This window comes from Rhea americana, unplaced genomic scaffold (assembly GCF_003343005.1).
Source record: "Rhea americana isolate MKP2758 unplaced genomic scaffold, rheAme1 scaffold_41, whole genome shotgun sequence".
Lineage (NCBI taxonomy): Eukaryota > Metazoa > Chordata > Aves > Rheiformes > Rheidae > Rhea > Rhea americana.
In genome coordinates, this window is record NW_028186546.1 from 972,244 (window position 1) to 991,755 (window position 19,512).

General features: G+C 35.9%; 1 protein-coding gene across 1 annotated transcript in view; it reads left to right on the forward strand.

The window, feature by feature from the left end:
• Positions 1–19,210, forward strand: part of DNAAF9 (dynein axonemal assembly factor 9) — an 85,906-nt gene extending 66,696 nt beyond the window's left edge. The window contains exons 31-39 of the mRNA XM_085314598.1: positions 1,589–1,626; positions 7,283–7,418; positions 7,749–7,835; positions 8,925–9,031; positions 9,730–9,804; positions 9,955–10,157; positions 11,875–11,940; positions 12,620–12,713; positions 14,994–19,210. Coding sequence (XP_085170724.1) covers positions 1,589–1,626; positions 7,283–7,418; positions 7,749–7,835; positions 8,925–9,031; positions 9,730–9,804; positions 9,955–10,157; positions 11,875–11,940; positions 12,620–12,713; positions 14,994–15,106 — 919 coding nt within the window. The 3' untranslated portion in view covers positions 15,107–19,210. The remainder of the gene's footprint in view (positions 1–1,588; positions 1,627–7,282; positions 7,419–7,748; positions 7,836–8,924; positions 9,032–9,729; positions 9,805–9,954; positions 10,158–11,874; positions 11,941–12,619; positions 12,714–14,993) is intronic.
• Positions 19,211–19,512: the final 302 nt, after the last annotated feature.

Here is a 19,512-nt window from a genome sequence, read left to right on the forward strand (position 1 = left end):
TTAGATATGGAACTTAGAGGAAGCATTCTCAGATTTTGTAGAAAAGAACAACAAAACACAGAAGCAAATATTGCAAGTTTAAAATCTGATGTCCTGGGTTGCTGCAGAGGCAGGGTGGGGAGGGATCAGTAGCAAAGCCACATTGCTGGCATTTTTAAATAGTATGATATGGTTGCTGTTTCATAGTATGCGTGTTCCAAACTTCAGCAATCTTTCAAACAGTGCTGGTTTGTTTTCGTAGATCTATTTGTAGAACTGCAATAGTCAAGTGTTSTAATTATGCTTTGCAGCTAATTTGATAGAAGTAAGATAAAGTAGTTGCAATTTTTGCAGTTCTTAGAATTGCTATTTTTTTCACATAACTTTGAAAACTCAAAACTGAACTACCCAATCGTTTCGTAAATGTGCATTCCTAAAAATCCCTAACTGTATTTAAAACACACCATAATAAACTTCTTGTGCTTTGCACTAGTCAATAAATAGAAATTACCTTACTGATTATTCTGAACTCCATAACAAAGTCTGTAAATAAATAATACAGGCTACTTAAAATACTGGTTAATTGGCTGATAGAGTCCTATTTTAACCTTTTTTTTCCGAAAATGTGGCAAGAAGAAGTTGCTTCCCTCAGCTTTTCTTAAACTCACTTAACGTGTTGCTTGTCCTGCTACTGAGTAATATTTATAGCAGCAATAGTCTACAATCCTTTGACTAACATTGTTTGTCTCCTGAAGTAGCAATTGAAGGAAGAGGCTTAGCCTACAATGTAGACTATTTGTGTCTCGCTTTGMAGTTTCTTCTGATAAGAGCTTATGAGGTAGCCATATACTGCCAGTGGCAAGTCTTTCAGTTGGGAAGCTTTGGTGATTTCAYTGTGAGCCTCCAGAAGAGGTGATCTAATGTTTGATTTGAAACTTTTGCAATGAAGAAATGCAGAGTACTTTCCTGTCACTGAAAGTTTGATCCAGTAGATGTATGTCCAGCTCATTCATGATCTAGAGTGGAGTTGTTTGCAGTATTGACTAACAAGCCAGAGGAAGGGAGAGGTGACTGAAAGGAAAGAGATACAATGCTATCTTTTTCTCTGAAGCTTTTCTGTGCGTGATAAAACTCATGAAAATAATTGTCAAATGTGTGACACTATATCAGAAGTTCGTATGATACCTAAAAAGGGGCAGAAAGCATTAAGTACATACAGTCGTTCCATGATGAGTTCCTACTTTGTTCTGAAGGCTCAATTCTTTAGGTAAGGCAAGCTGAAAATTCCGATTATTTCAACAAGACTTAAAGAACTATTGAGGCTTTTCTAACTTAATAGAATATGGAATTGATTGAGTGATGGGTATTATCTCTCAAATACATTTGAAAAAAATAAAATCATCTAGAGGGCTAACTTTGGGGGAGAGCTCTTGAGATGCATTACCTGTGGGGATGTTTGTTTTATGTTTCTTTCCTCATAATTCGTGCGAGACAGTGAGAGTCCCACTAGCCAACTGACAATGTTCAAATGAACAGAAACACTTTGTATAAAAGGGACATATATATAAATACTGTCTATTCTTAATATATAAACTTTGTATATTTTTAGACTTCTTTTTCCCAAGTTCTTGGACCAGTGTTCACAAGGTATGTATAGTCTTTTTTGACTATTAACTATGTAGAACAAATAGCTGAGCTATACTGTCAAATACATACACTGTGCATGCTTTAAGTCAAAATTATGATGAATTCTTGGAGGTGAGAACCATCTACCCAGAACAGACAATCTCTCCCTACCTGTACTGCTGAATGCCATAGGTACCTGGAGWGGATTTTAACAATCTAGAGTACGATACATGCATGCATCTCCTCACCAGGGAATTTTTTCTTCCAAGGCTATGAGTTAACCTTACTTTAAACTGCTGGTAACTTGGGCTGTTCTTGTAATCTAGGAGCCACATTGACTGGTTGTCAATTGTGTCCTTCCAGGCAAGCGAAGAGGAGCTGTCCTTTGGTTGATGTTTGGTCTATTTTAGGAAGGAAAAAAATGAACTAGTTAGTTTGTTCCCCACATTCCCCTCTTAGTGCAATATGGGGAATCCTTGGGAGTCTCATCTGGCATTAGAGCAGATTCTGAGCTGCAAGACATAGTAGATTCTCTCCCTATAATGGAACTGTTTAGCCAGGCTGATTTCTTTTTCTTCTTTTTTTGGAAGAAATCCAAGACATTACTTAAAGTCACTTTTTTTTTTTTTTAGGTGTTTTGTTTTGTTTGGTAATGGTTAGATCTATTTCTCATTCTTTCTGAGTAGTTGCATGTTAAACAGCAGTGCTGTAGACCAGACAAATATGTAGCAGTTTTTAGTCTGTCACATTCTTTAAAGTAATTAAATGAAGTACATATGCTAGGCTGTCTCCTGAGAAGCACGTTTCAAGGGAATAACACTCATCTTGTATTCTRACCCATATAGATAATGTTACTGAAGGAGTTTTTGAAGGAATAACTACTCTACTTAAATACAGCTACAGGGTAGTTTTTGCTTCAGTACACTTCAGTTCTGAGCTGAGAGGTGATGAAAGATGAAAAAAGAACTCAACTGGAAAAGATCTCATTTTTAGCTGTATATACAGTCTTATATCCTGACTTTGTTTCAAGATGTTTACTGCATTGATCTCCTGATAGGACTGGGAACATGGAGAAATTGTTAGCATAAGCAGGGTACCATCATTTCTCACCTATCATCAAATTTAAGTTTCAAGAGGAAAAGTAAATTTAGCAACAGCACTTTACAGTCACATTTAAGAAATGGTGATTTACTGTATTGAGAATAGTAAATCTTGTGTGTGTATGAACAACTCTCTCTGGTGAAATAATCTTTATTTTAGGCAGACTGTAAGCTCAGCTTGAAGTCGGAATGTCGGTCTGTATTAATACAGGTCACAGACCAGTGATGGCTGTTTTTTTTTTTTTAAGTTACTTTCTGACCTGGTATTGCAGAGTGATACTAATCTTACGCTTTCGTCTGCTCAAATGAGCTGCAGGATTCTGCTTTTTGTATTTGCTTGTATTTTGTCAGGTATAGCTGTCTAGGTAAGCTGTAGCTGTACTCTCTTCTTGTGGCTCTTTAGACTCTGTAGCACTTTGTAATGAYGTCAGAATTATGCCACCTTTTGATTGTGCACAAAAGGTGAAAAACTGGAAGAATGAAATAGTGAATAAGATGAGAAGTATGTATACATGATTAAATAAATCAATATTAGATTCTCATTTGGGAAAGGAATGTTGATGCTACAAACTGAGGAACTGACCAAAAGATAGCTAGCGTGTTTATAGCCATGGGTTTTCTTCTTTGAAAAGACAGGGAGAATGTTAAAGATATAATTAACTTCTCAACAATTATTGATATTTTAAGAGTTTAAGCCTTTTTCTTTCATAGCGGAATAAAAAAAAAAAGAAATTTTATTAAAAAAAAAGAAAGCGTGCATTCGAAAATGAACCTAATTTGGTCAGAATTTGTCATCATTCAAGAAGGAACTTTTCCTAAAACAAGGAAAAATACTGGAAGTCAGAAAAATGTTCCTCTGGCAGCAAATTATTTCTGCATGTTGCAAGGTTCCGTCATCTAGTRAGACTTCAGATACGAAATGTGACATTAGATGTCCTAGAGGTCTCTTCTTTTAAAGCAAATTGCATAATATGATTGGGGGCCATTTTTGTCTAATAGATTTTTAGGAGGAAAACTGTAACTTGAATTGAGATGGAGTAAACTTTTAATCTTTCCAGGCAAATGCAGACTTGTATTTCTTGTACAGTAGAGAACAAATATAAATGGGCTAGTAGTATAATTTTTTTTTCCTTTTAAAAATACATAGAGAGTTTTATAGCGTGTAGGAATCCRAACACTATTGGGTAGATTTAGGGCCAAGAGTCATGTATGTGTGTGTCACTGCTGAGGTTGGAAGATCAAGAAGGAGGGAGAGATTGTTTTATGCGCAACGTGGAGAATCTACTTCTTCATAATTGAGAATTGATTTTTAGATCAAAAGTAACAGTATTTAGTGACATTCATGTTTGCATTRCACAAATACAAAAAAAAACTTACTGTGCAAGTAACAAGACAAATGCAGTTACAGGCAAATAGGGATCGATTAGAGTTTTGGAATGACCACTTGTCCACATCAGTTGTGTTTCAAACCTAAGAGTGCAAGTAGGATTAGTCTTCTGTTGCTGGTTTCCAGTTTTGCTCCATTATGTGAAGRTTACTTTAATCAGTACCTAGGTGTGTTTTTAGTATATCATCATTTTACATGATTGACAGTTTCTGCYTGGAAAGCCACAAGACTAGCGGAAATGGCTCAGGATCAAAGAAAACTAATAAAGCCTTGCAYGCATCAATGATTTATGACTGTAACTTCGGTTTTGTTTTGTCTCTTCCTTGCATATTTGTTTAAACTTTTTCCAAGTCTTGCTACCATCTGTGTGCTGTAATTTCCTTTTCTCTCACCCTTTTTCAAATATGCCTCGGTGTATGTTTTTGTTGCCTTTTTTTTTTCCTTGTGCAGGAGCCATAGGTTGACATCTTGCTATTCTAGGTGCACATCGGCTTCTCTTTTGTTGTATATAAAGTCATACACATCGAGGCATGACTGTTGTTTAGTGTGCTTATCCTACATTTGGGAACCAAGGAGATCCTTACTATTGCTAAATGTATAATTTTTTTTTTAGATTTATTTCTGTTTCATTACTACTTCTATCTAACATACTATTCCCCAGGCTGCAAAGATTCTCCTTTAGACGGATGTGCAAATAAAGAATTAATCAAAACCRGTTATCTTAGAAATGCAGTATAAAGAGAAATTGGTGTCAGTTCAAATAGAAGAGGTCAAAATTATTAGTTACTAAGGCTACATAGGTACCTTCTATTTCTTAGACAACTATTTTTTCTCTATATTACCACCACATGTCTGTCAATTCAATATGGTCTGTCACCTTCTAAACCTAGGGCTGATTCTTGTGGGATACTGGCACCAATAAGGCTTAAGTGTACGTGTGTGCGGAGCTGAAGCTCGTAGGTTCCACAGGCTTTGAACCCAGAAGTCTTCTGTTACTTCAAAGATTGTGTGGGAGTTTACAAGCAAGYAAGACAGCTAGTGCTTAAAAGATATTCCACTTAGAGAAGTGCAAAAGAAGGGAGTGATAGAGAAAAGTGTGGGTGAGGAGTGAGATTAAATGCGTTGGCTTCTATTTTGATGGATATTTTAACCCTTGAATCCCTCTCTCTCTTTTTTTTTTTGTCTTCCTAACTTCAGTCTCTGCCAGCTTAGTCCTTGATAACTATCTATTCTCTTTAATGTATGGTGATTCTGACTSTGTATGCTTTGTGGCATTTATATTACACCCCTTTTTATCATTCCCTGTTGACTTCACAGAAAGTATAACTTTACTTTTTAATTAAACTTGGCTTTTAAATCAGTATTGTTTGGGGATATTAAAAATTAAACACTATGCAGCACACCCACAATGTGGTGGTGGTTTATTAGCTTATTCATAGTTTTCATTTTAATTGCATGATCTACATTATAATTCCAAGCATTCATATGACTCAATTTCTGCATACTTGTTRCTGTCTTCCCCCAGTCTCTTTCAGGAGTGGCTATGTTACAGAAGACTTACATGTTTCTGAATTTTGGAGTAGGAACTTCTATGAGGGATTAAAAAAATAAAGATGGAAGTTAGCAAAAGTTATAATTAATATTCTAGCTTGAGAGGGACAGTGATGCAAATAGCAGTGAATGAGARCACGTGCTATAATGTAGGTAACCCAGAAATGTTAAATTTCTGTATGAAGAAGCATGTGCAAGGATTAGTGTACTTCTGTGAAGATCAGGAAGAACCTCAGCAGATCATGGTGTGAGTTTCATAACATACTCTGCTTTGACTGGTGATGAGTGTGAACACGGTGCACCTTCTGACCAGAGAAATAACATTCTGGGCATCCTAGGGAGTACCAAACAGTCAGCTCTGCAGTTTATTGGCCGAGGAACGGGGCTGAGATTCATTCTGGTGTAATTCCTTCTTGATATAATTGGAAAGTGAAAATCCTATAGCACTGAAGTTAATTAGAAGATAAGTCCAATATATCCTCCAGTGTTTTTTCCTTRATGAGATCCCTTCCAGCCTCTCAAGGCTTTTGATGGTTGTTGGTGTGTGATTTCCTTCAGAGGCTTCCACAGTAGCGGCAGCTGTTCTCACTTAATGTGAAATTTCTCTTACATCTGGAAAGACAGAGGGTATAACATGAAGACTGTACAGCCATCTTCGAATATTAGAAAGTTTTTGAAAAGAGTAACTGTTTCTTCAGTCAAATTGGTAGTAGACTGGAGGAGATTTTTGAGGTCTGAAAAGGGGATCACTTTTCTGGTGACGCAGCTGAAGGGAACCAGGATAAATTAGTTACCTCRTTGTTTCCATTTGTTGTATTTTTTCAGTTTCTTGTGAATTTAGACTTGCTCTCTGAAAAGAATTCCAGAGTCTGTCTTTAAAAAAACAAACAAAAACTTCTGTTGCTTTGGAAGCGACAGCTGTCAAAGTCCAAAGTGATTTTTTTTAGCTGTTAAACCTATATTTCTGCACACTGAATTTGCCAGGTAGTTTGAAATGTCTGGTTTTTTATTATTATTATTAAACTTGTTCTTYCTGCATTGATTCTTGCATTAATCGATCAAAATTGCTTCTGTTACAGTAATTCCGTCTAATTAAAAAAGAACAAAAGAAAGGTCTTGACCTGATGTAGCTGTGTTTTAACAAAGCAGACCTCCCTCATCAGTAAAATCTTCAGTGATTTGTGCTGTATTCATAGGCTTATGCTGGGATTGGGGGGTGTAAGATTGTTTTCATTAAGTCATAAGAACTCACAAATTGCAATATCCTGCCTAATTCCCCTTTGGTCTTCCCAGTGGCCGAAAAGGGGTTGTCCTCTTCAGGAGCTCTCATTCMTATGGGTTTATGGCTTGTGATGCAATGAGCTTCTGAGCTCGCTGCCCTCTAGATGCTGTTGCAAAATAGATAGCTAGTAATAATTTTGTGTAATAATTCCACACAGTTAGGTATAGAGTTAGATGGACTTCTGAGTTTTTGTTGGACAGCAAAGAGGGACAAAGTTCCTTGCTTGTTTTTAGTAACTTTAATGCAGTGTAAATGGAGAGAAAATATGAGAAGAATGGTGGTTTTGTCACTTAATCGTTCATTAGTCACTGTTGCATACCTGGCTTCTCTGAACTATTCTCTGATATTTTTACACAGGACTAGTGARTAATGTCATTTTCACAAGTCACGCTACTGAGCAGAAGCATCCACTGCTTGTGCAACTACAAAGCCTTATCCGAGCCGCAAATCCTGCTGTTTCATTCATCTTGGCAGAAAACGGAGTTGTAACTAGGTAATATTAGTAATTTTCGAGTATTTGTTACTTTCAGCAGATGGGACACATGCATTTAGAAGTTGTATGTATTCTCTTGTCTGTCTCTGGTATTTCAAGCTAAGGAGTTGACTGCTTTTTTCTTAACTGCTTGTCATGTATATGTTCCTTTACATTTCTATGAAAAGGATTAGGAAATGTATGTTTTTGCTTGCAGAGTAGGCTTATGTTACTGTTGCTGTTGTTCTAAGGGAAAAATGCTCAATTTTACTGTGACTAACATCCTGTTTTATTTAAAAACCGTTTTATTGAGCCTATAAATTAAAAATCTTCATCTTTATCTCTTTATAGGAATGAGGATATTGAACTAATTCTCTCAGAAAGCAGTTTTTCAAATCCTCAGATGATGAGAGCTCGATATTTAATGTATCCTGGCTGGCAAGTATCTAGACTGGGAAATTCTCTCTCTCTCTCTCTCTCTCTCTCTCTCTCTCTCTCTCTCTCTCTCTCTATGTATGTATGTATGTATGTATGTATGTATATGTAGAATCTTATTTTTTCAAGGCTACTCGTTCGGAACAAACAAGCTTTATAAATAATTTTCAAAACGGGTGATGATTCTTAATAGATACACCGTTGTTGCCCTTTTATGGGGGAAAGGATCCTTTCTGGCCACCATTTAAATAAATGGTGAGATTACTGTTGCTTTTTGGAAGAACTGAGAAGAACCCTCTGGGAATGAGCTGGGAAGGGTTGGGTGAGGTCAATATTGACTAGTGTAATTTCATTCTGACAGCTCTTCAGTCTTGCTGGAACGAACTCGCTATGTCAGTCTAGCTATTAACAGAACAATTATTCATAAAAACCCAGCAACCTTACTGACAGCCTTGGCAGAGGCTAAGGGCAAAATAATACACTGTACCAAACTTTCCATCTAACATCAGTGATGTTTTCCAGGGATCAGGATGCTTTACACATCTTGTTGCAGATATCTGTGCTGCGCTGATTTGGTGGAGAATATAAGCCTGTCAGCCATTCTAAGTCCTAGCTGACTGTTTTCTAGTTGCACTCATACTGTTGAAAGCACAATTTATTCACCATAGCTTGCCAGTCCTGTGTGTATGTATATCTTTTTTATCATAATTAATACTTGCCTCTAAACTGGATGTGAAGAAGGCTCCTAAAGTGAATTGATGTGAAGTATAGAATGTCAGAAGAAGAGGTTAAAAGGTAGAGAGGTAAAGCAGGGAAAGATTATTTAAAACTTTTTGACAACTCTTACCCAAGTTGATGATGGATGTAAGTTGCGGGCGGGGAACAGCAGCAAGAAGAACGTTCAGGTGAGTTCAGAGCTCTTTGAACAACCTCATGTAGTTAGTACCACGCTTTTACAGATTTCTTCTTAGAGAATAAACTTAGCGTTTTTCTTTCTATGAGAAAGCTTATCTGTTGTAAAATAAGTCTGTTAGATGAAAAACAAAACTGTATTTTCTACTTGTTGAAGGCGTATTTTTTTTTTGTCTTAAGGTATGAAGGAAAATTTGGAGCTGGGTCTGTCTTCCCACCAATGGTTCAGATCTGTGTGTGGTTTAATCGTCCTCTAGAAAAAACACGATTTGTGACCAAATGTAAAGGTACAAACGAACTTTGACAGACTTGACTTAAATCAGAGTTGAAAATACTGAGGAATAAAGGGGGAAGGAAGACACTGAGATAGTACAGCTCTTTAATTGCTACTGAAGTAAACTTTTAATTGGAAATTCAACTTCTCTTCCTTATAAATATGATCTTTCATGTGTGCTCTGGAAAACTGAACCATGATTTCACTCAAATGAAAATCTGTTTTGTTTTGGGGGTTTAGACAGCTATCTATTTCTGCTTTTTATTTTTTAGTTTATTTATTTAGTAGTGTTTGAAAGCCATTTATAAGTGAGTGTCAGCTCCTACTTTTTATGCAGAATAAGTATTTGTARTTACTAGAAAATAGGCTCACTTCTGTGTTAGGTTACTATAGCAGATATTTAATCATGCCTTTCCTTGCTTCATTCCYTAGCAAAGCAGTGTCTTAAGGAGCGCCATTTTACTTTCCGCTCACACTGTAAGCGTTCATTGTGCCAAACACGTTATAATTCCCACTTTCCCTATAGAGAAGATATGAGAACATATAGAAATGTTATGTAGTGTGGACTAGAGGGGACACTGCCAACATTTTCCCCTGATGTGAAGGATGCTAGGATGTGAAGTAGAACCTACTTGTAGCATAGGTGTGAACAGAAGCTACACAAAGAAGAAAAATAAATGAGATAACCTGTCTGTCTTYTATTTCAAACAGCAATTAAGTCATTGCTCAAACCAAGTCCTTTTTCTGGAAACATATATCACATCATGGGCAAAGTTAAGTTTTCAGGTAAAGACAAAATACTTAGTGTCTTGTGCCTGTATGTCTGTGTTTGYATTTGAAAACAGTTTTCATACTGTATTCTGTCTACATAAGTGTGTTATGCTGAATTAGATTAAAAATTACTAGAACTCTTTTCTTCTGTGTTCTCTTGGTTAGATTCTGATAAAGTGATTGAAGTCTGTCACAATACATCGTCTAATTTGCTAAGCCTTGTGCCTGTTCAGGAGGGGCCAACTCCTCCTGATTCAAGAAATGATAACAGAGATTGCAGCAGTCAACAGGAGTACTTCCTTGTGTTCGTTGGCTGCTCTCTTAAGGAAGAGGATATAAAAGACTGGCTGAGAGAAACTGCAAAACAGGTTTGTGAACATATTTACTTTTGTTAAGTGTGATCTATCTGGCATTTCTTAACAGCTAGAAAAGAAATCTGAGTGTCTCAGCAGTTGTTTTAACTACTTTCTCTTCTACCAAGGCATTAACATTTCAGGATAAATGTATTTCAAGTAGAGTGCTGACAGTTTGCAAATGTGTATTGTAATTTGTGTATTATTTTAATATTTACTACAGCATATTCATGGATTGATCTGCTTGTCTTGAACAGTTGAGCAAATGGAGTATGTCCAAAATACTTGACTGAGACATGATTGCCAAAAGCTAACATGTAGTGTAGAATAATTCTTCTTAAAGTACCTTAACACTGCAAAGTTAAACTTGTTTGGATTCACTAATTAAATCTCCTTGAAAGTAATCTGGTGAAATGGAGGGTATAGGAGTTTTTTTTTTTTCCCTTCATTTTTTCTTGCCAAAATTATTGAGTATGCAGCTATGTAAGACTTCGTATTCCTGCGTAGCTAATAGGCTTGTGCCACAAAATTTGGAGCAGGAGGCAGGGAATAGGCATTTTGTTAGACTGAGAGTGAATGGTCTAGCAGGCACTTTTTTCAATTGTAGTGTCCTGCTAGGCCAACTCTCTGCAGAAACAGTCTGTTCAGGAGTGCAGGACAAGATGGTTTACTACTACACAACAAAATAATACCAGCAGTTTTGTCAGGCTGCAGATTAATGTCTTGAAAAAGTGAATCTTGGCAGTCTGAATTCAGAAATACACCTGGATGGAAAAATCGCTGAACCATACCAATTACATGTTCTTAGCACTTAGTCTGGAACCTGAACATGTGGTTCTAACTCTGCACTCTTGTGATGTACATTTTGGAACCTTAGTTAACTTAAAAATACTCATGGTTACATCTTTACAGCTTCAGATTTGCGTATTATCTCTAGAAAGTTGTGTTGGGCAGAAAACAAGTTTCCTGCAGACCATTTAGGGCTGTTCTAAAGAGTTTCAGGTTCTCTGCTCTATTTCTAGCAGATTATATTACTTCAGGACAGTGTACTTCCATGGTAAGATCTCATTCATTCTATACCTGGTAATATATGGAGACAATTGCTTTTGACACTAAAGAAAGCATTCTGTAGAATTTTAATTTTATGAAAACTTGCAACTCAAAAGTAAATGCATCTCAAGTGTGAAGTGTTTTCTRTTTGACTAGTTCAGGACTGTCTGAACTACATTTGACTAAGATTGAACAAAATCATCTTCAGAGAGTGGTTATTCTTTCTTCAGTCTCACTGGTGATGGTTAATTTAGGGTTTCACAAAGTTTTGGAAGTTCATTAAAAAAATGAATTTTAAAATTTTTCAGACTAAAACCAAGATTGTTTCTTTGTTCATATAACAAACTTTTTTCTGTAAAGCTGTACTTAAATTATTTAAAATACTTCTATAATTTGTCTTCTCTAACAGTGACTTATGTGATTATTTTATTTTCAGAATATAATTGTGAATATTTTCACATAACTGAATAATTATGTCTAGAAATTAATTTTAAAAATGGATGCTTTGAAATGCATACTTCTGTGTTGGGCTTGAGCATGTGATTCTAAATTTCACTACCTTTTCCATGTTTTAAAGAAATAACTTGTTTTAGCTTTTTGTGTGACTTATTTTTGTTCTGTTTGTTTTTTAATACAACTGTCATGCAGTAAATGTATAATTGGGCTCTAATTCCTTTTACAGAAACCTCAGAGGAAAGCCCTGAAAACCAGAGGAATGCTAACCCTTCAGGAGATAAAAAACATTCATGTAAGTAGAAGTAATTAATAGCAAGACTTCCTTTTGGCTGATTTCCTTAATGCTCATTTGTATGATGGAGCGCCTTCATATCTGCCATAACAAGTGAGCTGAGCACTAAAATATTATAGCACTTACTAGCTTTTATATACTCAGAAACACAACCAAGGCTGTCCAGGAGGGATCTGAGATGTAAATGCTGGTCTTGTATCAGCATTTATCTCAGGGCCGCAAGTCAGCCCTGGAAAGCAGGTGGAAGTGTGGGATACTGTGGAAATGTGGGGTACTGGACATGTACATACTTCTCGCTTGTGTAGGCATCTGCTCTTCTCCATCTCCTCCCTGCCTTGCACTCTGCACATCACCCTGTCACGTGCAAATTACAACCCTAAATGCCTGTGCCCATCAATTAATTTAGGGTTATAAGTGCTATCTCTGGAGTTGAGTTCCTAAAGGTTTGGCATGGCTGTGATTAGTGTTGCTGTATCTAACTCCCTGAGTCTAAATGGATCTCATTTGTCATACTGTCTTTGCAAAGTGCTTCATTTTAGCCTGGAGCCATGCCTTCTTCCCTGTCTGCTAAAGTTCAGCAAATGGAATTTTTCTTATCCTTATTTAAGCTTGTTAGGACTGTCTCTAGCAGTTTTTAGTTTTAAATATTTAATATACAGTATATTGCTTCTTAATTTAGGTGAAACGCCACTTGGATCCACTTCCAGCTGGTTATTTTTACAATGGGACTCAATTTGTGAATTTTTTTGGTGACAAAATGGATTATCATCCATGTATCCTTTAAAGTACATATTTTGTTTGGTGAATATTTTAGACTACAGGCTGTATAAATCTGAAATGTAGACTATCAAAGCAGATCTTATGTTTAAGGGCCAACTGACTGGCAGGTAGTAATATGAAGTGAAAAGTGGTTTTGCTTAAATCTGTTCATGGCCACTTGCCATTTAAAACTGTATTAAAACACTTTTTCAGATGTGTGATCTAAGAAGCAGAATAGAACCCCCCAAAATCCCAAACTGCTGTACATGAGGTAATGCAGAGAATAATTTGAGCAACAGCTTGTGAAAGAAATACTTTTCAAATAAAACAGTCCTGTAATGTTTTTAATTCCTGGTCTTGACTGATAAAACTGCCAAATGAATATAGTTTTGTGCGCATATGTGTGCATGCACAAACTGAAATGAAAACAGTCAGGGTTGTTTTGTGTTTTACTACAATATCTTACCTTTTGTTGCATATCTTTACAGTAGTTTGGAACATAGCCTGAAAAATGAAAACCTTACTGTATGCAAAGTAGTAATACAAAATAGAGTGTAGGATTAGGTGTGGAGTTGCATTTTTTTTATATATATATAACTATTTGAATTCATTTAAACAAGTGAAACCTTATTTTAAAACTACTTCATCTTAGCTACCAATATGATTTACTTATCAAACTGACAAATAGACCTTCCTAAATGGGCTGTCCTTACTTGGCTGCTCTACAAGGTCTTCTCTGGTATGAATTACAGAATGTAAACTGTGGCCAAAAGTAGGGCCCTCTAGCTTTCTTTCCTGAACTGCCTTTTTTTTTTTTTTTTTTTTTTTAAATTTAAACCTGATCATATTTCTGTCTTTGGCAAGAAACACTAGAGCAATACTGATGTTCCAGTGTATTCCTTTTCTTTTTTCTTATTTCCTAGTTTTCTACCATTTTTTGTCTTTATTACTTAAATTTCAATATTGGCTTTATATTCTCAGTTTACTTTTCACTCCATAAGTTTGATGAACTTCAAATTCAGGTGGATTCTGTGATTCTGTTTTGGAATAAGAACAAACAGGTATTTTGCATGTCTTATAAGACAACTTAAAATTTTAAACAGATTTCTGTCCATTGAGTAAGTTCTTGGTTGTGGTATAGTGGTAGAAAACATGATAACAGTGKACTCCAGCTTCCCTATTCAGTAGGCCACCACTCTAGTATTAGCTTTTGGTGTGAGTTGACTAAACCTTAGGTGACTTTTGTCCTTCAGAAAATCTATTTAAATATGTCTGTTACTCTTACAGAAGACCAAAAATATTGACACTGAGCTAATTTCTAAATAATGCGCCACAATTTCTCTGTTAACAGCCACTTAGATTTTTAGTACTGGTGACACACTCAGAAGTGCATTCCTTGTCGGTGTCTACTCTCTGAAATGAAATCGTGCCGTTCCTTAAAGAGGAGTTGAAAGTTATCTTTAAAGAATGGCGATATTGCAATGTGAGCGCAGTCTCGATTTTAGCACAAATTCCAAAGGCAGCCTGAGCCAGCAACAGGCAGGGACACCCTGAGCTCTCCTACTCTGCTTCTACCCTTTTTAAAGTTTTGTCTTTCCCAACCTGTATGAGACCCTGTAAGTGGACTCGTACTAAGAATCAAGAAGCACTGAACTGAAGTAACCTCATCCTCAGGACAATCCTTACTGCCACTTACCTTGAATTTTGCCTAGCTCTGTGGAATGAAGCCTAATTCCATACAGGCACAAGGCTCAGGGTTTCTCTAACAGTAGGGGATTTTTTTCCATAGGAGGAACAAGAGATTAGTCAGAGAACACTTCTTCCAACTACTGACACTATTAGGGATCTAACTAATTGCATATTGCAGCCTTCCAGCATCCATGAACCTGAGCTTTAGGSTGAAAAGTTCACTTCTCATGAAACGTAATACTAACTGATACTGTGACCCTACTACTGTCTTACTTTTTGAAAGTAAAAACTGTATGTGTAGGAACTGGTTACCAGCTTCTGGCTGATTTGAATTTAGGGCAGAATTTCTAGACTCACACTACAAAATAGCAGTAAACATCTGCAAAACTGCTGTGGTTATGTTACCTTTTTCCTCTTGCCTGGGAGATGCCTATTGTGCAACTCTTTTATCCCTATTAATAAAGAGTAGGTCTCCCAGAAGGTGATGTATCGTATTTCTGCTCTCAGTAAGTGGCCCTGAAGTGACTAATCCTTCAAACCTGTTCTTTCTTYTCTAATAAACACTATTTGGACAAATGTGTTTTTCCTCAGTTTTTCAAAATCAGTAATGGACCAATTCATGAATGATTACTTGGAAGAGGCCAACAGAGAAATAGAGAAGTACAACAGAGAACTAGAAGAACAAGAATATCATGATCTCTTCGAGCAGAAGACATAAGCATGTGCGTTCTGTGGATTTCTGAACCATCTACTGTCAGTAACCAAAAAATGCTGTTGTCCTTGCTGGTTAACTAAAAAATTAGAAGTGAARTATCAGTTTTCAGCACTCTGTTTTAAAACAAAGAGATCACTCCTGTAAGGTTGGCATTTTAATCTGGTAACTGCTTAGCTGTTTGTACTGTGAGGTTTGCTTCCACTTCACCTTCATTCCAGATCGTAAAAAGCATCGCCTGGAATCCCTAGCTAGTAGTGGAAATGTATCCAGAAGAAGAAAAAGAAAAGAAGCAAAACTGTATTTTCTAGTAGATCAGAACGGAATCRTGGAATTGGTCTGTCGTGCAGATAATCAAACCAGGTTACTCTCTAGATGTCCCTTGAAACTGAAGCAGTTGTGGGCAGTGGGGTACTGCAGCAGGCAGGATTGGGGGATGTTCCTAAAGCGAGAAATGGGGGAACATTTTAAAAACTCCAAGGAGAGTACCTAATCCTGCTGCTGTTAGGGTGTTCCTAAAGCGAGAAATGGGGGAACACATAGCACTGCTGCCTTTGTCCAAGGGGACAGCATGTCTGAAAAACCTCTGCACTGTTTGAATCTGCAGCTGAAATTTTCATTTTTTCTTTCTTTCTGAAAAGGTATTTATACAATKCAGGGTGAAACAAGATAACAGGAGATATCTGACTTTCTTCACGGTTCTATAAAATTTGTTGCACAAATTGGTGTAATCTGTGACTTGATGTTGCTTAAAGATTATCTGGAAAGATTCTTACTTCAGTAGTAAAAACTAAGTAAAGCAAGAGAAGGGAGAGAGCACGAAAAAMCAGGATTCTTCAGCTGAAGTCATCTTTGTGAAAATGACTTATTTCCAAAGGTGAAAAATATCAAAATAAATGTTTCAAATATGAAATACCTTGTTTGTGAAGCTTTCAGAAGAATTTGCACACTAACATTTTAGGAAGCTGATACACTAGGTTTCAACTACTTGCACCAAAACTTTACAGCTATTAAATGATACTGCGGTAGGAATTACGGCAATATATCCTTTAACTTAATTTAGTACAATTTTAAGTGTCTCTGTATAGATCATTRGCTGAAGCATTATAAGGTACCTTAGCAGCTACTTAAACATAATTCAAATAAATTTCAGTAATTATCAGATTATTGTAGCATGCTATGTGTTCAGAATTTAGAGAAGTGAAAACAGTTAAGGGGGGGATTTTTGATTTTCAGATTCCTTTGCCTTAGGAACAACTTGATCCCTAAACGCAGCTGTAATGTTTCTTTTTGGCTAGAGGTATGTTACACAGTAAGAAATTACTGAAGAAATAATTTATGTTTGCTGAAATACTTGCACATAACTAAAATCCATACAGTCTCTTTACGGAAGGAGAATAAGATTTTACTCCTCCTGTCAAACTTAAGTCTATGTACAATATTATGCTGTAGGAAATATATTTTTTACCTTTGGAATCTTAAATGGCTGAAATTTCAGTAAACCTATGAAAAACTGAAACACCATTTAGGTAGACTTTAGTATGAGTTGCTACTAGCTGACTTGGTGCCTGTACTGTGGTGGTTATACAGTATAGACTTGCAATTCCAGGTGCTGCAGATTGGGATATAAATGTGATAAGGTTTCGTTAATAGCTTTCCTACTAGACTTAAATTGTCTGAATTTAAGAATTTTTTTGCACACCGCGAGACTTTATGAAACTACTTGTATCCTGTTAAAGTACAGTAAAAGCCAGCAATTAGTTCGTGTTTTTAGGCTTTTGGGGGTAACCCGTATTACAGGTATAGAGCGTCACGATAAGGCTCGTGAGTTATCTATGCATGGCTATACTTTAGTCTTAATATACTGTAGTGCCTGGTAGAGTAAATGTAGCTAGCAGTGGATCCTGGGGGACTAGCAGGTGTTTGTAAACTAGGTACAGTTGGCTGCATGAAACTATATGTCAAACCAGGATTAATAAAGTACAGAATTTTGGAGGTAACACTGCAATAAAAGGGGCATGAGGGAATTTTTAAAAAGTTATAGTTATTTGCCAATAAACTTAGTGTAAACCCAGTGTGCTCCTTTCCAGTACAAGTTATCTAATTTGCAAAGCCATATTTCTAGAGTAGTGGTATGAACTATGTAATGTCAGAAGAAACACCAGTGGCTGAGACAAACGGCACTTGGGTGCTTTGCCTCAACTTGCAAGTCAATAACAGCGTAGGTTTAAGTGCAATTGRTAAATGATAGGTGAAGATACTGTAGCTTATCTTGCTCTGCTGAACTCTTTTTTTAAGAACTCCAATTTGTGCAGCTCTTTAAATAATTGTCCAGGAGGCTAATTCATCAGGGTGAGATGAATTAGCATAGTAAGATGTAATTACAACCGAGATACCTTGTGATTAAAAAGGAAATACATATGTAAAACTGGTRTGCTCCTGTGCAAATTGAGAAGTTTTTTAAAAAATGAATCAGAAGAGCTCAGAACAAAGGCCTAGTATACTTATATACTGTACTGCATGCTATATGATAATAACTGTGTAATATGAAGACCTTTCACCATACTGGTACTGTTTCAATTAATATATTTTGATATTGAAATAATTTGATTACCTCAATTTTTTTTAAAAACTGTGACTTTAAAACAAAAAAAAAAAATTACCGAAATAGCGAAACTGTGACAATGGTATCCTTTAAACATAGTAGTGCCTTGCAAATGACGCCATCGGTGCGCTAAGCATAAAATAAATGGACGTCATGGGTTGTCTTGCTTGCACCCTCTTTTTTTAAAGGAAAAACGGTTTTGGTGAAAGGACTTAAAATTAACCTAGTGAAGAATATTAGCACAAATGGTTATAATGTTTAAAACTCTTTGAGGACTAAAATGTATAAATATATGATGCTGCTGCTAATTTAATAGCAGTTGCTGATTATTTTGGAGTTGCTTCTTGCAGTCGGCAGCACTTTTTTTTTTTTTTTTTTAAGAAGAGTGTAACTTTTGTACTCTGGTCAGAGATGTTTATACCATATCAAAACCCGTCTATGGGGTAATCTGTTTTTCTCAGTTCTTTTGAAGTTGAGGTGAGGATTAAGTTGCTTCTAATGATCTAGTTTTTTAGCTACTGTAAAACTGAAAAAAATATAAAACAACAAAAACTACCACTTCTAAAATGCAAATGTTTGGATACGTTAAAAGTGCCATTACACTGTTCCTATATCTTTTACTGTATTTTGAAAATTGGTAATAGTAAATTTACGTCCAGGCATTTCTGATATTGTGGAGAAGTGCTGAGAGTCCTCAAAGGGTTTACATGCTTTGCTGACCTTCATGTTAGCAGCTTGTGGTGTTTTTTCCCCCTCACAGAGAGAATGAGTGTGATCAGAAGTTACTGAAGTTATAGGGAGAAAAATGTGATAAATCTAGGAGAGGAATGCTTGCAACTTGAACCATGCTGCGATCTAGGAGTATTTTATATTAAGCTGTGCAATTTGGTATTTGTCCAGTTTTACACTTTGCATTTAGCAAAACTGATTGCAGGGAGGATTTAAGCTGCAAGTAAAAGTTCCCTAGTAAGTTGAGTGTTTTTTTTTTTTAATTGAGACTTTTCTGAATTTGCACAGATTTAAGTTCTAGCATACTTTGCTGGTATTCTTAAAAGGGAAAAATTGTAACTAGTATAGTGAATTGTAAACTGTGAGTTGTTAGAACTGCAGCGTTAATCTAATTTTAGATTGTTTAAAATGTACCTCAGAAAGCTAGTGAGAAATTGCTTCATTTTTACACAATTGTCAGATGTTAATATAACACTTCTCACTTTACAATGTGCCAAAATTCACTTTTATACTAGTTCTCAATGCTTTAATATTTGCAACTTAAGTTAAAATCTTATATTTACAAACACTACTGTAACTTCAGTTAAACTGAATTGTGTGATTGAAGCTTTTTGCCTATTGTATTTATTTACACAACTTGATTCAGTGAATATAAAATTACCTTTCCATTTATTTTTGTATTGTTTTACATGTTTATACCTGTAGTTTGTGCGACTTTTACACTTGTAACTCAGATGTGATGGAAAGAACCAATAAACAGTATCCATCTTCTGTCATTCTTTGATCTCTTTAATTAGTTGATTATTTCCTAAGCTTGAATTTCTAAGCATTTAGAAGTTTTGTTTTAAAACTGGTTAGTTTTCTGAAGTAGCAAAGCAAAGAGAAAAACAGAAGAAAGGCAACTGTATTCACACTAAAACAGGGAGATAAATTTGATTCTTTTTTAAGCTATTTTTTTGACTGTCTTGCATGGGCTTCTAATTGAGTAAAATATAAAACTGGTTATAGAGTGTGAGGTATCTTAGTTTCACACTGCATCTTTCAGAAACTGTATTTAACCATGAGGTTGAATTTTTTT